Source organism: Electrophorus electricus, chromosome 17, assembly GCF_013358815.1.
Source record: "Electrophorus electricus isolate fEleEle1 chromosome 17, fEleEle1.pri, whole genome shotgun sequence".
Lineage (NCBI taxonomy): Eukaryota > Metazoa > Chordata > Actinopteri > Gymnotiformes > Gymnotidae > Electrophorus > Electrophorus electricus.
In genome coordinates this window covers 4,848,976-4,867,823 of record NC_049551.1, presented here as the reverse complement: position 1 = coordinate 4,867,823, position 18,848 = coordinate 4,848,976, and the positions used below count along the sequence as shown (strand labels likewise).

The window sequence follows — 18,848 nt, the reverse complement described above, 5'->3', positions numbered from 1 at the left end:
GCACAATGGGCACACAGCATGCTACTGCTAGACTGCAACTAAAAACCTAAAGGGTTCAGCACTAGGTGTGAAGCAGCAGAGGATATGAATACACACACATATACAAATACATATACACACACACACAGAAAAGGACAAATTTCAACAGCAAGACATAAGGCTAACAACAGTGTTGACTAAAGATTAACAAAAAATGACATGTGGCAGGGGATCACACCAGGGAAAGCCGTGATTGGCCATAACACCTTTTAAAACACTTAATCTCTCAGTCCACTGAATTTGGAAATGGAATTCGAACACTAACAAAAACCATTAGGACCTAACCAATTCTCTCCTTAGAGCATCCGTGTGCTCTCAGCAGTTGACTAGTTTTATTACTTACTGATGTAATTGTCTGTATCCTGTAATGCTCTGTAATACTGTAATTGAAAGTGCTTTTTGTTTTATCTTACTGTTTAATCTTAGAAAAACTGAAATGTCCTGTCAAGCAGGACATTTATTTATATATATATATATATATATATATATATATATATATATATATATATATATATATATATATATATATATATATTTATATATATTTATATATATATATATTTATATATATATATATATATATATATATATATATATATATATATATATATATATATATATATATATATATAGTTGGAAACTCAAAATTCAGTTACTAGCTCTGTTGGTACAGATCCAGATCTTTCACTGTGACCACAAGAATCTATCTTAAAAATGCACCCTGCATATTTATGTATTTACTCTTTGTTTGTTTGTTTGTTTACAGTAACTGATGTGATATTAACCAGGTATTAGTACAAACCTTCACCATATTATGCAATTTCTTTATTTTGCCACTTGACAATTTGTAATGTGCTTTTCAGCATTTAAATGAGCATATTTCATATAAACATGTTTATTTATATACCGAGAAATATACTATCAAAATGTATGCTTTTCCAAATTTCCAGACAAATAATTTTGCCCTTCATTTCAGCAAACATGAGCAACAGCAACAGTCCGTCCCAGTCGGCTTCACCACGTCCAAATGCTCCTTACAGCAGTTATGCCCTTTGTATTTTAAACCACGTTTTAAACTGCCCATTCCATTCTATGCCATTCGCTGCACCTTTGTTGCAATGTTTTGCTCCAAATACATATTTCAAATATGCAACAGTGCTGGACCTGCAGCGGTCCAAACTGAATTATAATTGAGGCTCAAACATTCAGGAGATTGGGAACTAGTGATAATGGTTCTCTTCTCCCACGATTTCTGCCAAACATGAAACAGGTTTGATGAAATGGGGTTATTTTGATTCCCTCCGTGAGGACGTGCTATGCTCATGGTCTTTTTGTATGAAAGATTTTGATATAGCGGCTTTAACCTGTCTCTAGTGTAAAAAAGGCCAGGGCTCAGAGTTGAATTAGAGCTGAACCTTTTTCTTGGGAGCAATCTGAGTGAGAATGTGCTTTGATTTATTTCTCAAAGTCCCAGCGAGAATACCAATGGCTTCTCAAAGCAGGGAAGCGGAGCGCAGATAAGTCCTTTATAAATCCCCTCCATCTTTTCAGTTCATGGGTGCTACTTGATCAGGGGGAGTTCCTATTACTTTTTTTAAAAACTTGCACAGCGAGAGAAGTGAGCACCTTTGATTTTACATGTGTTTAATGAAGCACGCTGAATTCCCCTCTCTCCAAAGTTCACAAGCTGCATCTCTCTCTTGCAGGTCATGATGCTGCCACTCACTGCGACAGTTAAACGGCCACTTTTGGGCGGATGTGTTGTGGGCGACCGCTGAAACCCCTGTTCTGGGCTGACAGAGGGCATCAACTTTGAAGATAAATGAAACCCCTGGCACATGAGCCTCGCTTCCCTTACAATTCACCCATGGCTGGTGACAGGGCATCTGATTCTCCATGGAAAATCCATCCTCATCTGTAGCCCTGACATGACCAGCCACGCTCATTGAAGCCTAAGCCACTGCATGATTAACACACTCAACCTAATTAGTTGACACATGAATTCAGGACTGCACTTGTGTGCCACTGCGATGTTCCGGTCATCGGATCAATAGTAATTAGGTGTAATTAATGGTCAGGTCGCTGCCCAACATGTCATGCCAATAAATGTGGATCGTTTTTCTTTTTTTTAGCTAATCACACACATTGTTTTCTGCTGAACCTGCATTCTACAGTGCAGATTAAACCTCACACTAGCAGTTGTAAACAAAAAGTCAGAAAATCAAAAAGGACCTTTTAAGAACACCTTTTCAAACAACACTCAGAACAAATCTTGCTGTCTAGGTTAATAGTCTCGCTGATATATCATAGAGGCAGTTCCATCTAATGAAGCTCAAATTTTCTGCCAAGACAAATAAGACAACAACATACAGCCTAATATTGAGCTGAAGGACTGTTGCAAGCACATACCAATCATTTTGTAATAACAAGATGAAAAAACATGATGATTTAATCATGCTGACTTCACTTTGCTGCTAATGAACTCCTGTGAAGCTGAATACACCTCCAGCAGGACAACAAAATAATGGAGTACACAGTGCCACACCAGGGTGGGTTTCTACCTTCCTGTTAAACACATGAAAGGGGAATACAGATAAGAATGCATAAAATAAATGCTATTCTGCTATATAATAAAAGCATTAGCACTAATCTAGCATATTAGTTACTAATGATTGACACCATGCGAATGAAGTATGGCGTGTGTGATCTTCAGTTATGAGTTTGAATGTAATTATTAAAAACATACCAGTCTCTTCATCAATAGAAAACCAGCCAAGACCACTTCCAGCTTTGATAGAGTATCTTATTATACCATCTCTGCCCCTGTCATCATCTTTAGCCATGACTTGGACCACACTTGTTCCAAGGCGTGCATTTTCCCAAACAGTGGCTCTTACTGCAAATTCGGAGAAGTACGGCTCGTCGAGATTTTCGTTGACATCAAACACCTCCACCTCCACGAAAGAGTAGGAAGACAGCTGGATGGAGGGGCCACAGTCCTCAGCAATGACAGAGAGGTTGTAGAACTTTTGCTTCTCATAGTCCAGCTCCTTGGTCACCTTGATGGCTCCACTCTCCATATTAACGGTGAATGTCCCATTGTAGTCATTGACCAGGGCATATTTTACTCTCCCACCTGCCCCAGAGTCAGGGTCCTGCGTTTGCAGCCAGGTGATGACAGTGCCAAGAGGAAGGTCCTCTAGAATACAACAACTATAAATCTTGGGAATGAACACGGGTGGACAGTCATTTACATCCTCCAAATAAACCTTTAAGGTCGTCACTGAGAATTTTTGATGACCACTCTCAGCCTTGTCTCTGGCTTCAACTTCCAGGGTGGTATCTGGCATCGACTCTCTGTCCAGCTGGCCAGAGACGTACACCCACCCTGTGGAAGCGTTCATGCTGAAGACAGACGTGTGGGTTAACAAGGTGTAGGAGATTTCCCCGTTCTTACCGAGGTCGTTGTCTATGGCTGTAACCTGAATAACCTCTGTGCCAATGACGGTGTTCTCTGGCACCACTGCCGTGTAGCTATCCATGGAGAATTGAGGACTATTGTCATTCACATCTTCAATGTTAACAGTTAACAGCCTCCAGCTGGACCTTGGAGGAAGACCCATGTCATATATGGTTACATTTAGGAGATACCAGTTTGACCTCTCATGGTCCAAAGGCTGATAGACATATATATGACCACTTTCCATATCAATATTGAAACAGCTGTCAGTATTTCCATCTGATATAACATAGAGAATGTGACCATTAAGGCCTGCGTCACAATCGTTGGTGTTTACTTTAATAATAGTTGAGCCAACAGGTAAATCCTCCCGAACTAGTATCTCAGAAGGAAATGATTCAAACTGAGGGGTCTGCCAGTTGACAGAATACAGGTCAGTGTAATCTTCTTTATCTTTTGATTTGCCAGTGTTGGCTTTGTTAAGAAGGTTTTCAGCTAATGTCTGTGCAACTTTTGTGTCTTTACAGTTAAAATTCCTCAGTGGCGTTCTTCCTCTTACAAGTGTTACATTGACAAAGGTGGACTCAGAGAAAATCTCTCCATCTGTTGCTGCAATTTTCAAGCTAAACAGCACATTTTTAACATTAGCTTCAGAAAGAGACCTCCTCAATGACAATATCCCAGAGTCTGGGTTAAGATTAAAGAGATCCTGTTCATTTCCACTCAATATCTCATATTTCACTAACCCCATCTCATCAATGTCAATGGCAGACAGTGTGATGATTGTCTGCCCTATGGGGAAATCATGAGAAATTATTCCCTTACATGACACGTGTTCAAAAAGGGGTGGGTTGTCATTGACATTTAGAATTCGAACTGTAATATTTACTTCATTCTCTCGTCGATAAGGAAAGCCCCAGTCAGAGGCCCGGACAACAAAAACATATGTATCTACAGATGACTCAAAATCCAGTTCTTTAGATGTCTTAAGTTCCCCTGTGTACTGGTCAATTGTGAAGGGCAGAGGCTGGGGACTTGGTATACTGTATGCTATGCATCCATTTTCCCCTTTGTCATTATCTGTGGCTGATATTTTAAGAATAACAGTACCGATTGGAGCACTCTCATTGACAAAAGACTGATAGGATGCTTGAGTAAATGTTGGGATGTTATCATTAGCATCCTCCACTGTGATTTGCACTGTGGCTCTCAGACCATTCATAGCCTCTGTCACTTCTAGTTCAAAAAGCTGTTGATCCAGCTTGGTCAACTGTCTTGCTGTTGAGATGACACCAGTAAAAGTGTTAATGTTGAAGTAAATGGAATCTGAGGTCAGACTTAAACCATAACTGACAGACCGTGGCCTGGGAGAAATTGCAACAGCCTCTATGATGGTCCCAGGAGGAGCCATCTCATTAACTGAGGCTTTGTAAATATCTTTCTCAAAGCTTGCCTGTATGGGCTGTGGCTTTTTAATGAGTAAATGAAGTACCTGAGTATTTGAAAACCTGGGAGGTATACCTCGGTCTTTAGCTTGGAAGGTGAGATTCCACCCGTATGGAAATTCATTCCAGTCAATAGGTTCTGATGTTTTTAGCATGTACTCATTAATAAATGGTGCTCTGTCCAACAAAAACTGTTCCAGTGGGTCACCTGAAACTATTGCAACCCACTCTATCTCTCCATTTAGCCCTTCATCCAGATCTGCCACTGTGACCACAGCATACACTGGGTCTTTGTCTGATAATGATGGAATAAGTGCAATCACATTCAGTGTGGGTGAATATTCATTAACACGTGTAATGGTGATCATTACTTTCGCTGTACTGCTTACATCATTGTTCCCATACACTTTCTTTCCACGGTCAACTGCCAGCACCTGAAGGTCAAATCTTTTATTCTGATCTGCGTTAAGTTTGTCTGTCAGAGATATAACCCCACTGGTTGGATGCACAGCAAACCATTCCACTGCTTCCCTAAAGAAATAATAGAATTCACCATTGGAGCCTATGTCTGCATCGGTTGCAGTGACCTGCGTAACACTAGTTCCCAGTGGTGTACTTTCAGGTACCACAATGGTATAGCTGGTGGGTGAGAATAAAGGTCGAAGGTCATTCATGTCCATGATTTGCACATGGACTGTAGCAGATGCCTCCAGGCCATCTTCAGTAACCGCTTTTACACTTAATGTGTAATTGTCCTGTGCTTCACGGTTCAAAGTAGCAGAGTCTCCACTGTTAGTGTGTATACGTAGAAAACAGAAGTCTCCCAGGACAAACTCCTCTGCCTGGAAAAGCCCCTTCTCATTCCCAGAGTCAATAGAGAATCTGATGTTCCATGAGATGGACTGTGTTAGAGTGATCCCCATTTTGTTCTTGCTCCTAACGTAGGACCGAACAGGAGAGTTCTCATAAATAGTGGCATTGTAGTTGGAGCTGGTAAACTGAAATAGTGAGGGTCCAGGCACCTGGCGCTGCCCCCAACAACAGTTAAGGAGGTGAAGGAACAAGAGGGAGAAGCTGAGGAGATGAGCCTCCATACTGATCCCAGGGAACCTGTTTATGGCCATGCCATCATCCAGTAACCCTGGAAATAACACATTATATCCTTTAAAGTGTGAAAATACAGGACAATCAGTTTTCAAATGTATTTAAGCTGAATTCCTATATAGCAAAATGGTCCAGTCTGACCCACATTTACTACTTTCATCCAGCCCACATGCTGCTGTGGAATGCCAGCAATGATTTTGTCTTTGAATATGGGTGCAGGAACACAGCTACAATTTGAATGTGGCTATCTACAGTTGTGCCAGTTTTGGCCCAAAAAGGCATGTTGTATAAAAGTTCCCAAGGTAAGGTAAGGCAAGGTTGTGCTGTTTGCAGGTTTTGGCCCACAGCACACTTACCATTGCCATAACTGACCTGTAAGTGCTGTTAATGGACCATTTTTGTCCCAGAATCATCTGCTATTTGGATTCTTTGGAATTAACTTCAGAGCTACAAATTCAGGAGTCCTGAAGAAAGTACATTTCTAAAAAGACTTTGACCATAAGGGCAATGGGCTCAAAACGTTTTAACCACTCATCAAATGTAAATGTAACCTCAACATGGAAAGGACACTCAAAACAAACTGATGGCAGTGTCTCGTCAGAAGTAAGAGGAATACTACAATGTCAATTACACAGCAGTGTAACTAGCGAAACTGATTAATTTTGTATTTCACTGAATTTTAACGCATACAAGCTATACCGCTTAGCCCATTAAAAGTGTCAACATCTAAAGGTTAAGTAGGTTTAATTTAGAAAATGTGCGTTAAAAACTCTTCACTGGATAAAAGAAAATTGAGCAACAGCCAGCCTTCTCACGCTATCCTATGTTCAGGCTTTTCGTGCACTAATCAAGGGAAACTTTCAATATCCCTGTAGCGCTGGTGCTCAGAATCAAACAAATGCTATTGCAAACTAAATTCAAACCTCGTTTATTCACAACTGGAACAAAGTAAATATGTTTAGAGAGAGATATCTTACCTCCAGGTGAGAGGGAGAGAAAAACAACGGTAAACCAAAAATATAGCTCTGTGTACACCAGCCGCACAGTCTCCGTACTGACTACACTACTACCCACAATTGACTAAGCGCTGTGGGATGCATGTCGCTTATGCACGCTCACGAATGAACACGAACGCGCCACGTTCGTGTCACGTTTTTAATCTACGTGTAAAACCCCGAGAAGAAAACAGCGGAATGGGGCAATATGACTTATCTTACATTAATCTTATTTGTAGAATGCTTATTTGTTATTTTGTACTTAGGAAAAGTTATATTGTGAAGCTGACCTTCTTTGCTATGAATGTTGTTACATTTTGAATAAAATGCCTTACGCTATGATTAATACACAATATGCGCGTAACCACTGCTCCTTATACATATTGTAGAAACATCCCGAGCATCAGATTCATCTATTCTTCCAGGGATGGGACAGTCTAGAGGGAGATGGGCGGGCCGATTGTTGACGATAATTCACGAAACTCAACGAAATATTTCCGGAAAAGAAACGATTCCGGTGTTGTTATGGCTGAAGTATGGACCCGCATGTAGCTAGTTAGATAGCTATGTAGCTAACTCAACATCTTCAGAAAAAAACAAACCTACATCTCGACCGAGCCTCGTTTTGTGGGACGTTTTAAGCTGTATAAATAGACATAGCTACAAAATGTCTGTCCTTTGTTATAATAAGGGTTGTGGGCAACGCTTTGACCCTGAGAAAAATTCTGATGGTGAGTCAGTCGGCTTGGAAACTAGCTAGCTAGGTTAGCTAACCTAGCAAATGCTTATACTTATAGCTAATTAGATATGTCAGCGAGACATCTAACTAACGTTATACTGATTCCGCTCTAATAACTACCTCGCTGAAGCTAGTTTTGTGGCTAATATGAATCAGTTAGCTCAGTACCAGCCAGCCAGACATCAAGAATATGGTTTATTTCTCTAAAAGTGTCTGCCAGTTACACAGGTTAGCTTACTTGGCTAGCTAGCTAAATAGTTAGATTGCAGGTCCTTCCATGAAGTTAGCTATCTTAAAACTGTCCTGGTTAGCGCAGCCCGATGAATTAGTTAGCCAGCCAACCAGATCTGTTACAAGTTAGAAATATACCCAACTAGAACAAGTTACAGGCTAATACAAAACAAAGATTGCTCATTTGTTATTACTGTTTTTGTACAGATTGTTAACATCCATTTGAAGTTAGCTAACCTAACTCCCTGTTCGCAGATGCTTGTACGTATCATCCTGGAGTGCCGGTTTTCCATGATGCCCTGAAGGTGGTTTTGTTACTGATGCAGATTTTTGGGTCGGGTAGCATTTTTTCTTTTAGAACCAGTCTTTAATCGTAAACCTGTTTTTATAGACATACATTTTTATCATTTATTCTAGGGTTGGTCCTGCTGTAAGAGACGGACAACTGATTTTTCAGATTTCCTTAGTATTGCTGTGAGTACAACTTTTAGACAGTGTTTTGGCATGAGAAAATAATCTTTCACATAAAAGACAAATACTGAAATTGTTGGAGTGGCTCATTTCTTAATCAGGGTTGCACAAAGGGACCTCATAACCAGGAGAAACCACCTGAACCTGTTAAACCTGAAGTGAAGACATCTGGAGAAAAGAAGGATCTCGATGGCCTTAAACCAAAGTTTAATGAGTCTATCATCCAAGCACCAAAACCTGTTGAATCTATTCAGCGGCCAAGGTAAAGCAGTCTCCCACACTTTAATTACAGAGCTGTGTAGTTAGAGTAAAATACTTTAAACTTAAAGTTTAAAGCAAACATTCACAGTAGTATTCATAGTAGAAGTCACCTGTGTGTAGTGGCAGAATGCTGTTTAAATATTAGGAAGTGGTTCTTCTGAAATTGAAAAAAAAAGTGTTACGCCATTGTTAGTACAAGCATATAACAAAAACTTGTTTTGTTCTTCATGCAGTCCCGATGAACCATTTTCAAGGCTACAGCAAAAAGTCTCTGTTTCGCTCAGACAGGCATTAGAAAAGCTCAAGTTATCTGACAATGCACCTGGTAGAAATGGTGAGAATTTATTTATAAGCAGCCCCTTGCTGAGGAGTTGAGGGGTGTTGGTGTATATGTATGTATGTATGTAGATTGCTTCCACATTTATGAGTATATTAAGGTATGAGTGCACCACACAGCAGCAGCATTGCTGGAGCTTTTAAATTCATCAGTTACTGCTGGGTTGAGAGGGTGCTGCCGTGAGGAGCCCTGATAAACTGTCCTATTTGTACACATTGAAGTATAGCTAACACTAAATGTGCATGGCAACAGATGAGCTAGTCTCTAACTGTGTAGCTTTCTGATAACACTGGTGGTGACTGGATGATATATTTGTGTGGTACCCAAACCATTTCCTGCCATTTACTCCTTCAGAAAGTAAACAGTCATGCTTTCATTCTTTTACAGAGGAAGAAGATGATGACATTAAAATTGGAACATCTTGTAAGAACGGGGGTTGCACTAAGGTACTATGTCCAATAATTAAAGTTTCCCAGCAATAGCAGTTGTGTTCTCTGAACTGACAATAAATTAAACATTCCATTTTCCAGACCTTCTGTGGAGCAGAGAGCAATGAAGAAGTTTGCTTGTATCATGCTGGGGTGCCAATATTCCATGAGGGGTAAGCAACTGTTTTCTACAAAATCTACAAAATAATATTGGTTAAGATCAGGAACACTCATCCTGTGTGTTTTGTGGTTTTAATTTTGCTTTACCCCTAAGAATGAAATACTGGAGCTGCTGCAAGAGGAAAACATCTGACTTCAACACCTTTCTGTCTCAGGAAGGTTGCTTTAAAGGAGCCCATCTGTGGCGTAAGGAGGACACGGTGTGTTTCTGTCCCTCAGGACTGAGATCTTTAATACTGTACTAAAAGGCTGCTTGCCTTTCTGTGTGTTTGGTCTGCAGTTAATTCACATTAGCTTCACTGGGTCCAAACATGCATACATGTCCCTAGTTCAGATATGAATATCTTTTATATTTGACTGTATTAATATGCATTTATTTATTTGTTTCATTCAAGCAGATCGATACAATGATGCATGGTACAAAATATTTCTCCTCTAACTGCATGCACAATTTAAAAAAAAAAAGCATTTTATGACTTGTTTAAAGGAAGCTTTTGAAATTGGTCCATCAGGGAAACATTTAACAGTATGATGCAAATGAGGCCATTCTTTGTGTGCAGGGTAAAAAGGCTGTGCCTTGCAGATCTGATTGGCACCAGACTGGAAGTCAGGTCATCATAACCATTTATGCCAAAAACTCTGTCCCTGAGCTGAGCTTCGTGGATGGAAACAGTACAATGGTATGCTTTGACACTTGTGGTATAGCCTACTTAGTTGTCATAGTATGGTTATTTCCTGCCTGTGCTAAATTACCATAATTCTCAAAGAAATCCCCATTTCAGTTGGATATCCACATATTATTTGATGGAGATAAGGAATTTGCACAGAAGATTGTCCTATGGGGAGTAAGTATTCAAATTCATTGCCTACCATCTCTGTAATAAGTACACATCAGTCTCTGATATTTGCTTTTCTTGTTGTAGGTCGTTGACTCAAGTAAAAGCACAGTTAACATGATGGCAGCCAAGATTGAGATTGCACTGAAGAAAGCTGAGCCAATGTCCTGGGCACGGTTGGACCTTCCACCTGTAGTGACTTCACCCAAAGAGAAAGAAAAGATGAGTGAGAGTGACGATGACCAAGTAGATGAGTGACTGCATGCAAAATACTGTAGGAAGACTGCAACCTGAACACTTGACAAGATTGACACGATGCATGAAAGCATCCTTCTTTAAAGCCCAGCATTTGGGTCCTGATTTCACTGTAACTTACATAATTGTCCCACACACACACCCCCCCCCCACATGCTAGAGGACTTGAGTTAAAATGAGTAAGGACTGTCTGGCTTAGTACATCACACTGAGTGGCCCATCCCCAATACCTGGAGATTGCCCATAAAAAGAATGTTTTGTGAGAATCAGCTAGCATTTGCTGTATGGGTGATGCTATTTTGGAGGTACTGGTTTGAAGGTTTTAACCAGCCCTTGCCCAATTAAGCCTTCCCTCATGTCCCACCCCCTACATTTTTAGAGTTTAGGCCTTGTGCATTTTTCTACAGCAACAGACATGCAACTTAGCTGCTAAACCCTTGCACAGTCAGTCATCAGCCCTGCACTTAAATGTTCCTCCACATTACTGTAGTTTAGAATCTTGGGTCATGGATAGGTGTGACTCAATTGAGACAAGCCAGTATTCAAGAAGTAATGCTGATGGCAGAAGTGCAGTGAAACCCACCCCCTCTGAACCATGCTTAGCAGATGGCTTGCTGCCCAAAATGGAGGAGCAGGGTAATGAAAAGAAGCCTGGGACAACAGTCCTGCAAAAGTAGTTTATTCACACAAAATGCATAAAAAGGTAATCAAAAGTCAAATCTCTTCTGGACCTCAGCAGGGCCAAAAACAAAATCAGTTTCAGTGGCCCGAGTCTTCAGACATTCATCTTCACCATCCTAAGAGTTGGCAAGTTGAGGGGGAGAGAACCAAACATACAATTTGTATGACTCAACATGAAGCAATTAGGCCAAATAGCAGTTTTGTGCAACATGTCAAGTTAATGTCAATAAAGCTGAACCCACCTCACTGAAGTACTTCTCTATGAGTGCTTGAGCAGCACGATAAACAGCATTGTTCTCATGGTTCTGGAGTAGTTCAATGCGATCCAAGCCACCTAGCTCTTCAACCAGTAGGCAAAGTTTATTCACCTCCCCTAGCTTCTCTGCAGCCTAAGGAAACCCAAGAGGCACAAGTTGGTGTAACTGGAGAATAATTTGCATCTAGCTTGCAAGTTGCACACTAATGCCTTTAAGCTAATCATGCCTTGGAATAGAAATGAATCAATACCAGAGTTATTTAGAACCTCAGCAAGTTCAAAGCCATATGCAAACAGAACCCTTACCAAGAAGATATTACTGATGGCATCCAGTATAACCAGGACAGTCTTGGCATCTTTGACATGCAGTAAGCTTAAGATAGCCTCCAGTCCACCACATCTGACCAGCTGCACTACCTGCTCCACTGTGCCACCACTGGTGTAGTTGGTGACCGCCCACACAGCCTCTCGTTGGGTTTTAAAGTCTCCCTAATAGGATGTTTTAGCCATTAGACAGACAGTCACCCAGAACAGACACATGGCTTTCTATAGCATACAAGGTCTGGAAGTCTGTCAAGATCAAATGCCTTACCTGTACACCACTCTTATAGACCACAGTATTGTTTGTTTATACAGCTTTGTAGGTAAAAGCTATAGCCTAAAGTTTGATCAGGTCCAACACATACCCAACACCTACACAGGCCCAAACCCAGCCCAACGAGACACTAGACATAACATTAAAGAAATAAAAAGCCCCCCCTTTTGCCACCTACATTCTTCAGGAGCTCCACGAGGGGAGGCAGTAGACCACACGTTATAAGTTGCTGGATCTGCTGACGTGGTCCAGCAGCAATGTTGGACACAGCCCAGGCTGCTTCCTTCTGCACGCTGGGCTTAGGGTGCCGCATCAGCTTGGGCAAAATGGCCAGTACACCAGCATCAATGGCCATCTGTGTCTGCAGGTCAGAGCCACTTACAATGTTGCCAATGGAGCGTAGTGCTGGAGTCTGGTTTTAAAAAACAGGCAAATCACAGGTATTTGACAAGGTAGTATATCTTGGGATGATCCTACAAGTCATTCTTGGAACATGTGCAAAGAACACTTGCCACCACTGCAAGCTCCTCAAATCCCAGCAGCTCAACCAGCCGTGGTAGGACTCCAGTCTTGATCACAACATCAATTCGCTCATTGGGCCCATCTGTGAGGTAGGAGATGGCCCAGCTTGCATCGGACAGGATGGATTTGTCGCTGTGGTGAAGCAGCTGTATAATGGAGGGTAACATCTGCTGGACAGCAGAAAAGCGAGGAAAAGGATTCTTGTTCCTACACAGGTTCGAGAGCGTCCACGTCAGGTTGCGGAGGTATCCCACCTGAAGAAAACATAAGGCTTTTTCCCCCTCCTTTCTACTTGAATGTTACACCATGACAAAGCACTCTTCCACAGTGGTTACAGAAAAGTATAAACTGAATTACTGGAGCATCTGGTGTTAGACGGGCTAATAAAGCAGGAATCACGTTGCAGTCGATAAGTGCATCTCGATATGATGCCCCATCACCTGAGGGGACAAAAATGTATATACTCAAGTCTTGAAGACTCAGCACAAAGTTAGTCACCTAAACTTGGAACAAATCCCTTCAGAAAATAGACAACTAATGCCAAAAAAATTGTAGCCTTAGAGAAAGACAGCCAATAGCAAAGGACCATTGTTTAGAAATGTTCTACACTAACATTTGAGGCAAGCATGACAGGTCACAGGGATTACCTGCAATGTTGCCCAGGGCCCAGACAGCCTGTTCACTGATGTTGAGCATGGGTGAGGCCAAAAGGGCAATGAAGGCGGGGACAGCTCCATGTTCAACCACCTGCTGTGTGTGCCACGAGGTGCCAGATGCCACATTGGTGAGGGACCAAGCAGCCTCAAACTGCAGAGAGGGGTCATCATTCCTACCCAGGAACGCCACAAAGCGAGCCAACAGCCCTGCCTCCACAACCTCTTTCAGCGGAGGGTTCCTTTCCCTAGAAAGTAGCTTCCTAAAGGGATAGAATCAAGCCATAAGTCATCAAGCATTTGAAGCCAAGCAGGGGGACATAAACTAGAGGCATAGTTGCTGTACCTTGCTGTTACACAACCTTGCATCTGCTTCTCTGAGCATTCACTATTGACATTTGCAATGATCTCTTGAATTGTTGCATATATTACCTGAGTGGAGCACAGGGGTAAAGAAACAATACTGAAAAGATATTACAAGAAGGCAGTGGTGTCATCGCATAATCTGACAAATGACGGTCCAACCAGTTGATTGTCAATGTTGTACTCTGGCGACAGGGGCTCTTCATCAGGCTGGGATGAAATGTTTCTCCTCTTCAGTATACTCTCCACCCTCTGCGCTTTACGAAGTTCAACGCACTCCGCAACTCTGCGTTCGCGCATTTTCTTCAGAAACAAAGACAAATGACTTGGATAGAAATTCCATATGTACAGAGGTACTCAACTGAAATGATGAGCTAACCGACCTACCGTCGGTTCTTTGCCCTTATTTTTGAATTTGGACATGCGTTTGTCGGTTAAATTTTCAGTAGGCATTCTGAACAAGAAGTAAAGTCGTGGGAATAAAAATGTTCAAACCCTGCTCTTTTTCAAACGCAATACTGCTGCAACAACCACCCTGCGGAAACCATTTAACTGTTGAGCTAAATCATAGTCAGGTGATTCTAATCGCCAGACCCTGAACGTCATAACCCCAAACGGAAATCAAGTTTAACAGTCCATCGTTCCGACAAAGGCACTGTACAGAGAGGTTTGCTTGTCGTATGCCTGAGATTAGGTTTCTCCCTTAACGCTATTCAACATTCTGCGATATTTTAATGTCGTATTAAACCCGTTCTTTCTTATTGTATATAAAATGCTCTACGGCTATTTACAGCAAAATTTACGCAACTAAGGGTAGCCTAATTTTGCCTTCACCAGCTACTTTATTAGAAACATCACTTTGAAAATACCTTGTAGGTGTAACTATAATAATTTGAGTATATATCCTATGCAGAGTTTGTATTATCCATTGATGGAAGCCATTATGAGTAGTCAAGTTTGTGTCGTGCTTTAACTAAATTAATTGGTTCAAAGCGTGTATTGATGGATTAAGCCAAACTTTTATTTAAGAAGAAACATGAATAAAAAAAAAACATTTCGAGGAATGAATTAACCCGCTAAATACAGTCTCAAAAATGAATGAAACATTAGACTTAAATGTCTGCATTATATTCTTAAATGAAATAATGAAATAAAAATATCACAGGGACGCATTCTGCCTAGTACTTTCGCATGCAGACTCTCTGCGTATTATGCGCTTCTCAAAGTAATACTAAATCAGGCAGCATGCGTGAATGTTGACTAATGAGATTCATGGACGTTGTCGCCACCTAAAGCCGATCATCATTCATGACATCATGGCTCTGTAAGAGTCGGAAGAGCCTTCGGTGTCGGTACTTATTATGAGGGGCTGCTTTTCGGGGCCCCGCGGCGTTCTTGTCCGCTGTAGTACGCAGGCGCGGACTGCAGCCAGCCATATAGCCAGAACACTGGTGCAAAGGGCTCCCAGTACAGCTGCCCCCAGAAGCCACAGCCAGAGCACTCTCACCTCCTCCAGATATGACGCCACATTGTCTATGAACTGTTGACCTGCAGCAACACAGGCAAAAAGGCAAAAAAAAAAACCAACTTTTTATAACATTTTTAAAAAATTGGGAAGAAAATCAGAAGTTAATGTGGTGTGCTTCAGTCGATACATGAACATGGTGACTGCTTTATTACATTTGATTTTATTAAACTCAAAGCAAATTGATCTGTTTGGTCTCTGGAGAGTCCCAGAGTTTAAAAAGTTTATGCTCCTCATGATCAAAAATAATTAAAAAGTGAAAACGGTACTGACAATTAGACATGATGCAGCCTACAAAAATATGTAAATGTGCTTTCACCTGGATCTTGGAGGTAGGAGTACTCATAGCCCATGTCTTTGCTAGAAAGAAAGTAATCCCCATTCCTGTACAGAGGAATGAAGGGTGCCATGTAGTATTCACTGTTATGTCCGATCGGCGCATTGGTGGTGGGATAATGAGACTTATCAGGTTGATGCCTTCTCAACCATTGCTCATAGATACTGCAGAAAAAGGGACATAGGTTCAAACATGGCCTTCACCTTGTTTTAAGTACTTGTTAGATTGACAACATAATATTATGAATTTAAAAGGCAATTATATAAACTATTGTATGGGAGAGCAGGAATACGGAACTGTGACATGAAGGTTGTGTTCCGTTTCTCCTGACTAAGCGTTACCTATCTACAAAGGCATGGTGCAGGATGAAAATTGGGTCATTAGCAGAGCCTTGCACCGAAGACATGGAGCCGTTCATGAAGACGTGCACGGCTGCGTGCATACCCAGCTTGGCAGCGCTCCCCAGGCCGGTTTGAGGATCTCCAAAACCTGCACGGGGAGAGCACACCACAGGAAGGATCAAGCCTACTCTACACAGTCTCCTCTGGAAGCATTCCAAGGTGGTGAGAGTGAATGGAGTCCATATAAGTCTATAACTACCCAGCAGTTCAAGATAATATAAAATATGCTATAGTTAGATGCTATCATTAGATGATTATATAGCTTTATTCAGAACACCTTGAGCAGGAAAGCTTTGATACCTCATTATAGTTCTCATTTGAAAACAACTTCTGCAAGCTGCACGTAAATGACTTCCTGTGCTGAACTGACTTAGTGTTCTTTAATTCTAAAATTCTCAAACGAATACAGCAAATGTCAAATTCAGCGGGTGATTTTGCACCGTATCCTACTGTAATAATCCTAATCATCATTAAAATAGAAAGTCTGGATTATTGTCATGAAATGCGGAGCTGTGTGTCATGGTATCAAACCTTCCAGTGTGTTCCTGAAGCTCATGTTGGCTGTGATGTCCATGTCTCCAGTGTCGTACTGGGCCAGGTTGAGAGCGAATTCCACATTAGCGGCCGTAGGCAGTCCGACTGCCAGGTTCCGGTCGTGCTTACCGGGGTTCCGTAATAAAGGCCCTTCCTCCCTGCCGTCGCATAGCACACCTCTCATACTGTACTCTGGTGCTCTGGAGCAAATCACCTGTAGAGGCCGCTGTAATACTCAGTATTGGGCAATCGCACTGGACCGGCCATATCAGCCATGGATAGCTTTAAATGAATCAGTGGCATCTTAAATATCAGCATGTCAAATTTGTAGTAGCCTATATCAGAAAGGGTATGTCCTTAGTATATGTCTGTACTTGTAAAATATTGATGCATTTTTCTTCCGATTTTCGGATATGAGCTTTTATTACTTAGTTTTGTAATAAAATCTTTTGAAAATTACCTTCCAAGAGGAGAACACGGATGATGGACTGATGAGGTTCGGATTAAGACGACTCTGGCTCCCCATAAGATCGTCGGTGCACACCTCACAGTCCTGCGCGTCTCTCCAGTCCCAGTAGGGTATAGTGAAACTGGCGTCTCCCGTTAATTTCCTAATCTCATGCTCCCACCGTAGTAAGTACACTCTGTGCCATGGTAAGAAAGCGGGCGCCCAGTGCCCAAAGTCCACCTGTCTCCACACGTTGTTAGTCCCGCCAAGCATTGCGTGTCGGGAAACGTAAAAGTGCATCCAAACAAAGAGGTCGTAGATAGAGACATTCAGAAACATAGGCATGGTGCCATTGTTCATTTCACTGTAGGTTCCGGTAGCCATCACATAATCTTGGCTCATTGTATTCTTGGCAAGATTAAGGTAAGAGATAAATTTCTGCCTTTCTGTTGCTGACAGGTGGAAAATATTTTTGCGAATAGACTCGCGTCTCTCCGCACAATTTGTTCCGAAGTACCCGAAACTACAATCGCCGCAGTTATGACCCATAAAGTTTTGGAGGCATCGGCAGGTACGATTGAAAAACACAGTGGGCCATCTCTCTCTATCGTCTATACCCTTAAAAGGGTATTGCAGGCCATCTGGCTGATCGGATACTACTACATCTCCACAGACACCCCGACCCGATCGCGCCCCACAGGCTGACCCGTCTCCTTCCCAAACGGGGCAACATTCCTTGGAGCCGAGAACCTCTCTGGTTATACATTGCCGAGGAAATTGCTCATATGTTGATTTCAGAAGTTGCAGGGAAAAAGTCAGTAGAATCAGTGACCTCATTCTGTCTTCTATGATTGTTCAGTGAGACTTTGAGGTTAATTATTTTACGGGTTTTTTTAAACGGTGCCCCACGCCCACTGTCCGCTTCTTCTCATCACATGCCTCTCTGCCCCAGGGATCATTTCAGGATAAAATTCTTTCACTGAAATCCGCCCACTGCTGGTAGTGGAATCTCGTCCTTGTAAAGGGATCGCCTTTTAATGTTGCATTTTTCAGGAAAAGGTAACTGCAAGCATTAAATGTTTCATTGTCACATATTTTAACAACATCCCCCAAAGATAGATATGCCATACGTGTTTGGTAGTAAATTTTACTTCAGTATTCGGAATTACATGAAATTCCAAGTTAGATGCACAGTACTCGATTTAACCAGATGATGGCGCAATGTACAAATAACATAAGATTAGGGTGACTGACATTTATCAAGAAACTCGAATAAAAAGAGTTTTAATCTGCACATCTTGCTAGGAGACAAATTATCTTAAATCTAAATATAATTTTGAATACAATAGTTGTCGGTTATAGTAGAATAGTTGTTAGGTACAACCACCTCTTTAGTTAATGTTTCATTGGACAATGATTTTTTGTTTGTTTGTTTGTTTTGTGCATGAAAAATATCGTATAGTTGTACAAAGGGTGTTTTTATGCTCGTTATGTTATTGAGCATATTATGCAGGATAGAGACTTATGACTTCTTACCGTAGGACTACCGCCAGGAAAAATTTAAGAAGCCACATATGGGCTATTAATCCAATTCAATATTTGTTTGTTCTTGTATAACAACTAGCTAGAAAAGGAAACCAAACTTCCGGTGAATCCAAACAGAATATCTTAACTGCATAAAACAACCTACGCTTAAAACTGAATTAGGCTCTTTACAGTGCCCGGTTCGAGCATTGCACAGAATGCAACTGC

The 18,848-nt window shown here is 41.4% G+C and overlaps 4 protein-coding genes across 5 annotated transcripts in view; 1 reads left to right on the top strand and 3 right to left on the bottom strand.

Annotated features, from left to right (window-relative positions):
- LOC113581688 (protocadherin Fat 3) overlaps positions 1-6,068 on the bottom strand; it is a 39,747-nt gene extending 33,679 nt beyond the window's left edge. The window contains exon 1 of the mRNA XM_035535766.1: positions 2,786-6,068. Coding sequence (XP_035391659.1) covers positions 2,786-6,068 — 3,283 coding nt within the window. The remainder of the gene's footprint in view (positions 1-2,785) is intronic.
- Positions 6,069-7,547: 1,479 nt separating this feature from the next.
- chordc1b (cysteine and histidine-rich domain (CHORD) containing 1b) lies at positions 7,548-10,964 on the top strand. The gene is made up of 11 exons (XM_027016964.2): positions 7,548-7,774; positions 8,269-8,318; positions 8,431-8,487; positions 8,586-8,746; positions 8,979-9,079; positions 9,470-9,528; positions 9,613-9,683; positions 9,785-9,890; positions 10,251-10,370; positions 10,473-10,535; positions 10,614-10,964. The coding sequence occupies exons 1-11, from the start codon at positions 7,711-7,713 to the stop codon at positions 10,782-10,784; spliced, it is 1,023 nt and encodes a 340-aa protein (XP_026872765.1). The 5' UTR covers positions 7,548-7,710; the 3' UTR covers positions 10,785-10,964.
- Positions 10,965-11,065: 101 nt separating this feature from the next.
- On the bottom strand, positions 11,066-14,748 carry kpna7 (karyopherin alpha 7 (importin alpha 8)). 2 transcript variants are annotated; one of them, XM_027016967.2, is made up of 10 exons: positions 14,239-14,748; positions 14,014-14,154; positions 13,835-13,920; positions 13,483-13,751; positions 13,193-13,275; positions 12,826-13,089; positions 12,492-12,725; positions 12,025-12,207; positions 11,705-11,851; positions 11,066-11,578 (listed from the first exon to the last, which is right to left on the bottom strand). In XM_027016967.2, the coding sequence occupies exons 1-10, from the start codon at positions 14,302-14,304 to the stop codon at positions 11,489-11,491; spliced, it is 1,563 nt and encodes a 520-aa protein (XP_026872768.1). In that variant the 5' UTR covers positions 14,305-14,748; the 3' UTR covers positions 11,066-11,488. The 2 variants fall into 2 exon arrangements, with proteins under 2 accessions (XP_026872768.1, XP_026872769.1); XM_027016968.2 differs by having other exon boundaries at positions 11,066-11,851; positions 12,826-13,119.
- Positions 14,749-14,850: 102 nt separating this feature from the next.
- LOC113581657 (tyrosinase-like) lies at positions 14,851-18,036 on the bottom strand. Its single transcript, XM_027016961.2, has 5 exons — positions 17,109-18,036; positions 16,646-16,862; positions 16,055-16,202; positions 15,696-15,877; positions 14,851-15,399 (listed from the first exon to the last, which is right to left on the bottom strand). The coding sequence occupies exons 1-5, from the start codon at positions 17,931-17,933 to the stop codon at positions 15,158-15,160; spliced, it is 1,614 nt and encodes a 537-aa protein (XP_026872762.2). The 5' UTR covers positions 17,934-18,036; the 3' UTR covers positions 14,851-15,157.
- Positions 18,037-18,848: the final 812 nt, after the last annotated feature.

Excerpts from the sequence above, each read along its gene's own strand:
- LOC113581657 (XM_027016961.2), bottom strand. The coding sequence starts at position 17,933 with ATGAGGTCACTGATTCTACTGACTTTTTCCCTGCAACTTCTGAAATCA. Across the intron at positions 16,203-16,645 it reads CTTCAGGAACACACTGGAAG|GTTTTGGAGATCCTCAAACC; the intron begins GTTTGATACCAT and ends CTCCCCGTGCAG. Across the intron at positions 15,400-15,695 it reads CTCCTACCTCCAAGATCCAG|GTCAACAGTTCATAGACAAT; the intron begins GTGAAAGCACAT and ends GTGTTGCTGCAG.
- kpna7 (XM_027016967.2), bottom strand. The coding sequence starts at position 14,304 with ATGCCTACTGAAAATTTAACCGACAAACGCATGTCCAAATTCAAAAAT. Across the intron at positions 13,921-14,013 it reads ACAACATTGACAATCAACTG|GTAATATATGCAACAATTCA; the intron begins GTTGGACCGTCA and ends TGCTCCACTCAG. Across the intron at positions 11,579-11,704 it reads TAGAGAAGTACTTCAGTGAG|GATGGTGAAGATGAATGTCT; the intron begins GTGGGTTCAGCT and ends GCCAACTCTTAG.
- chordc1b (XM_027016964.2), top strand. The coding sequence starts at position 7,711 with ATGTCTGTCCTTTGTTATAATAAGGGTTGTGGGCAACGCTTTGACCCT. Across the intron at positions 8,319-8,430 it reads TTTTCCATGATGCCCTGAAG|GGTTGGTCCTGCTGTAAGAG; the intron begins GTGGTTTTGTTA and ends CATTTATTCTAG. Across the intron at positions 9,529-9,612 it reads AGAACGGGGGTTGCACTAAG|ACCTTCTGTGGAGCAGAGAG; the intron begins GTACTATGTCCA and ends TCCATTTTCCAG.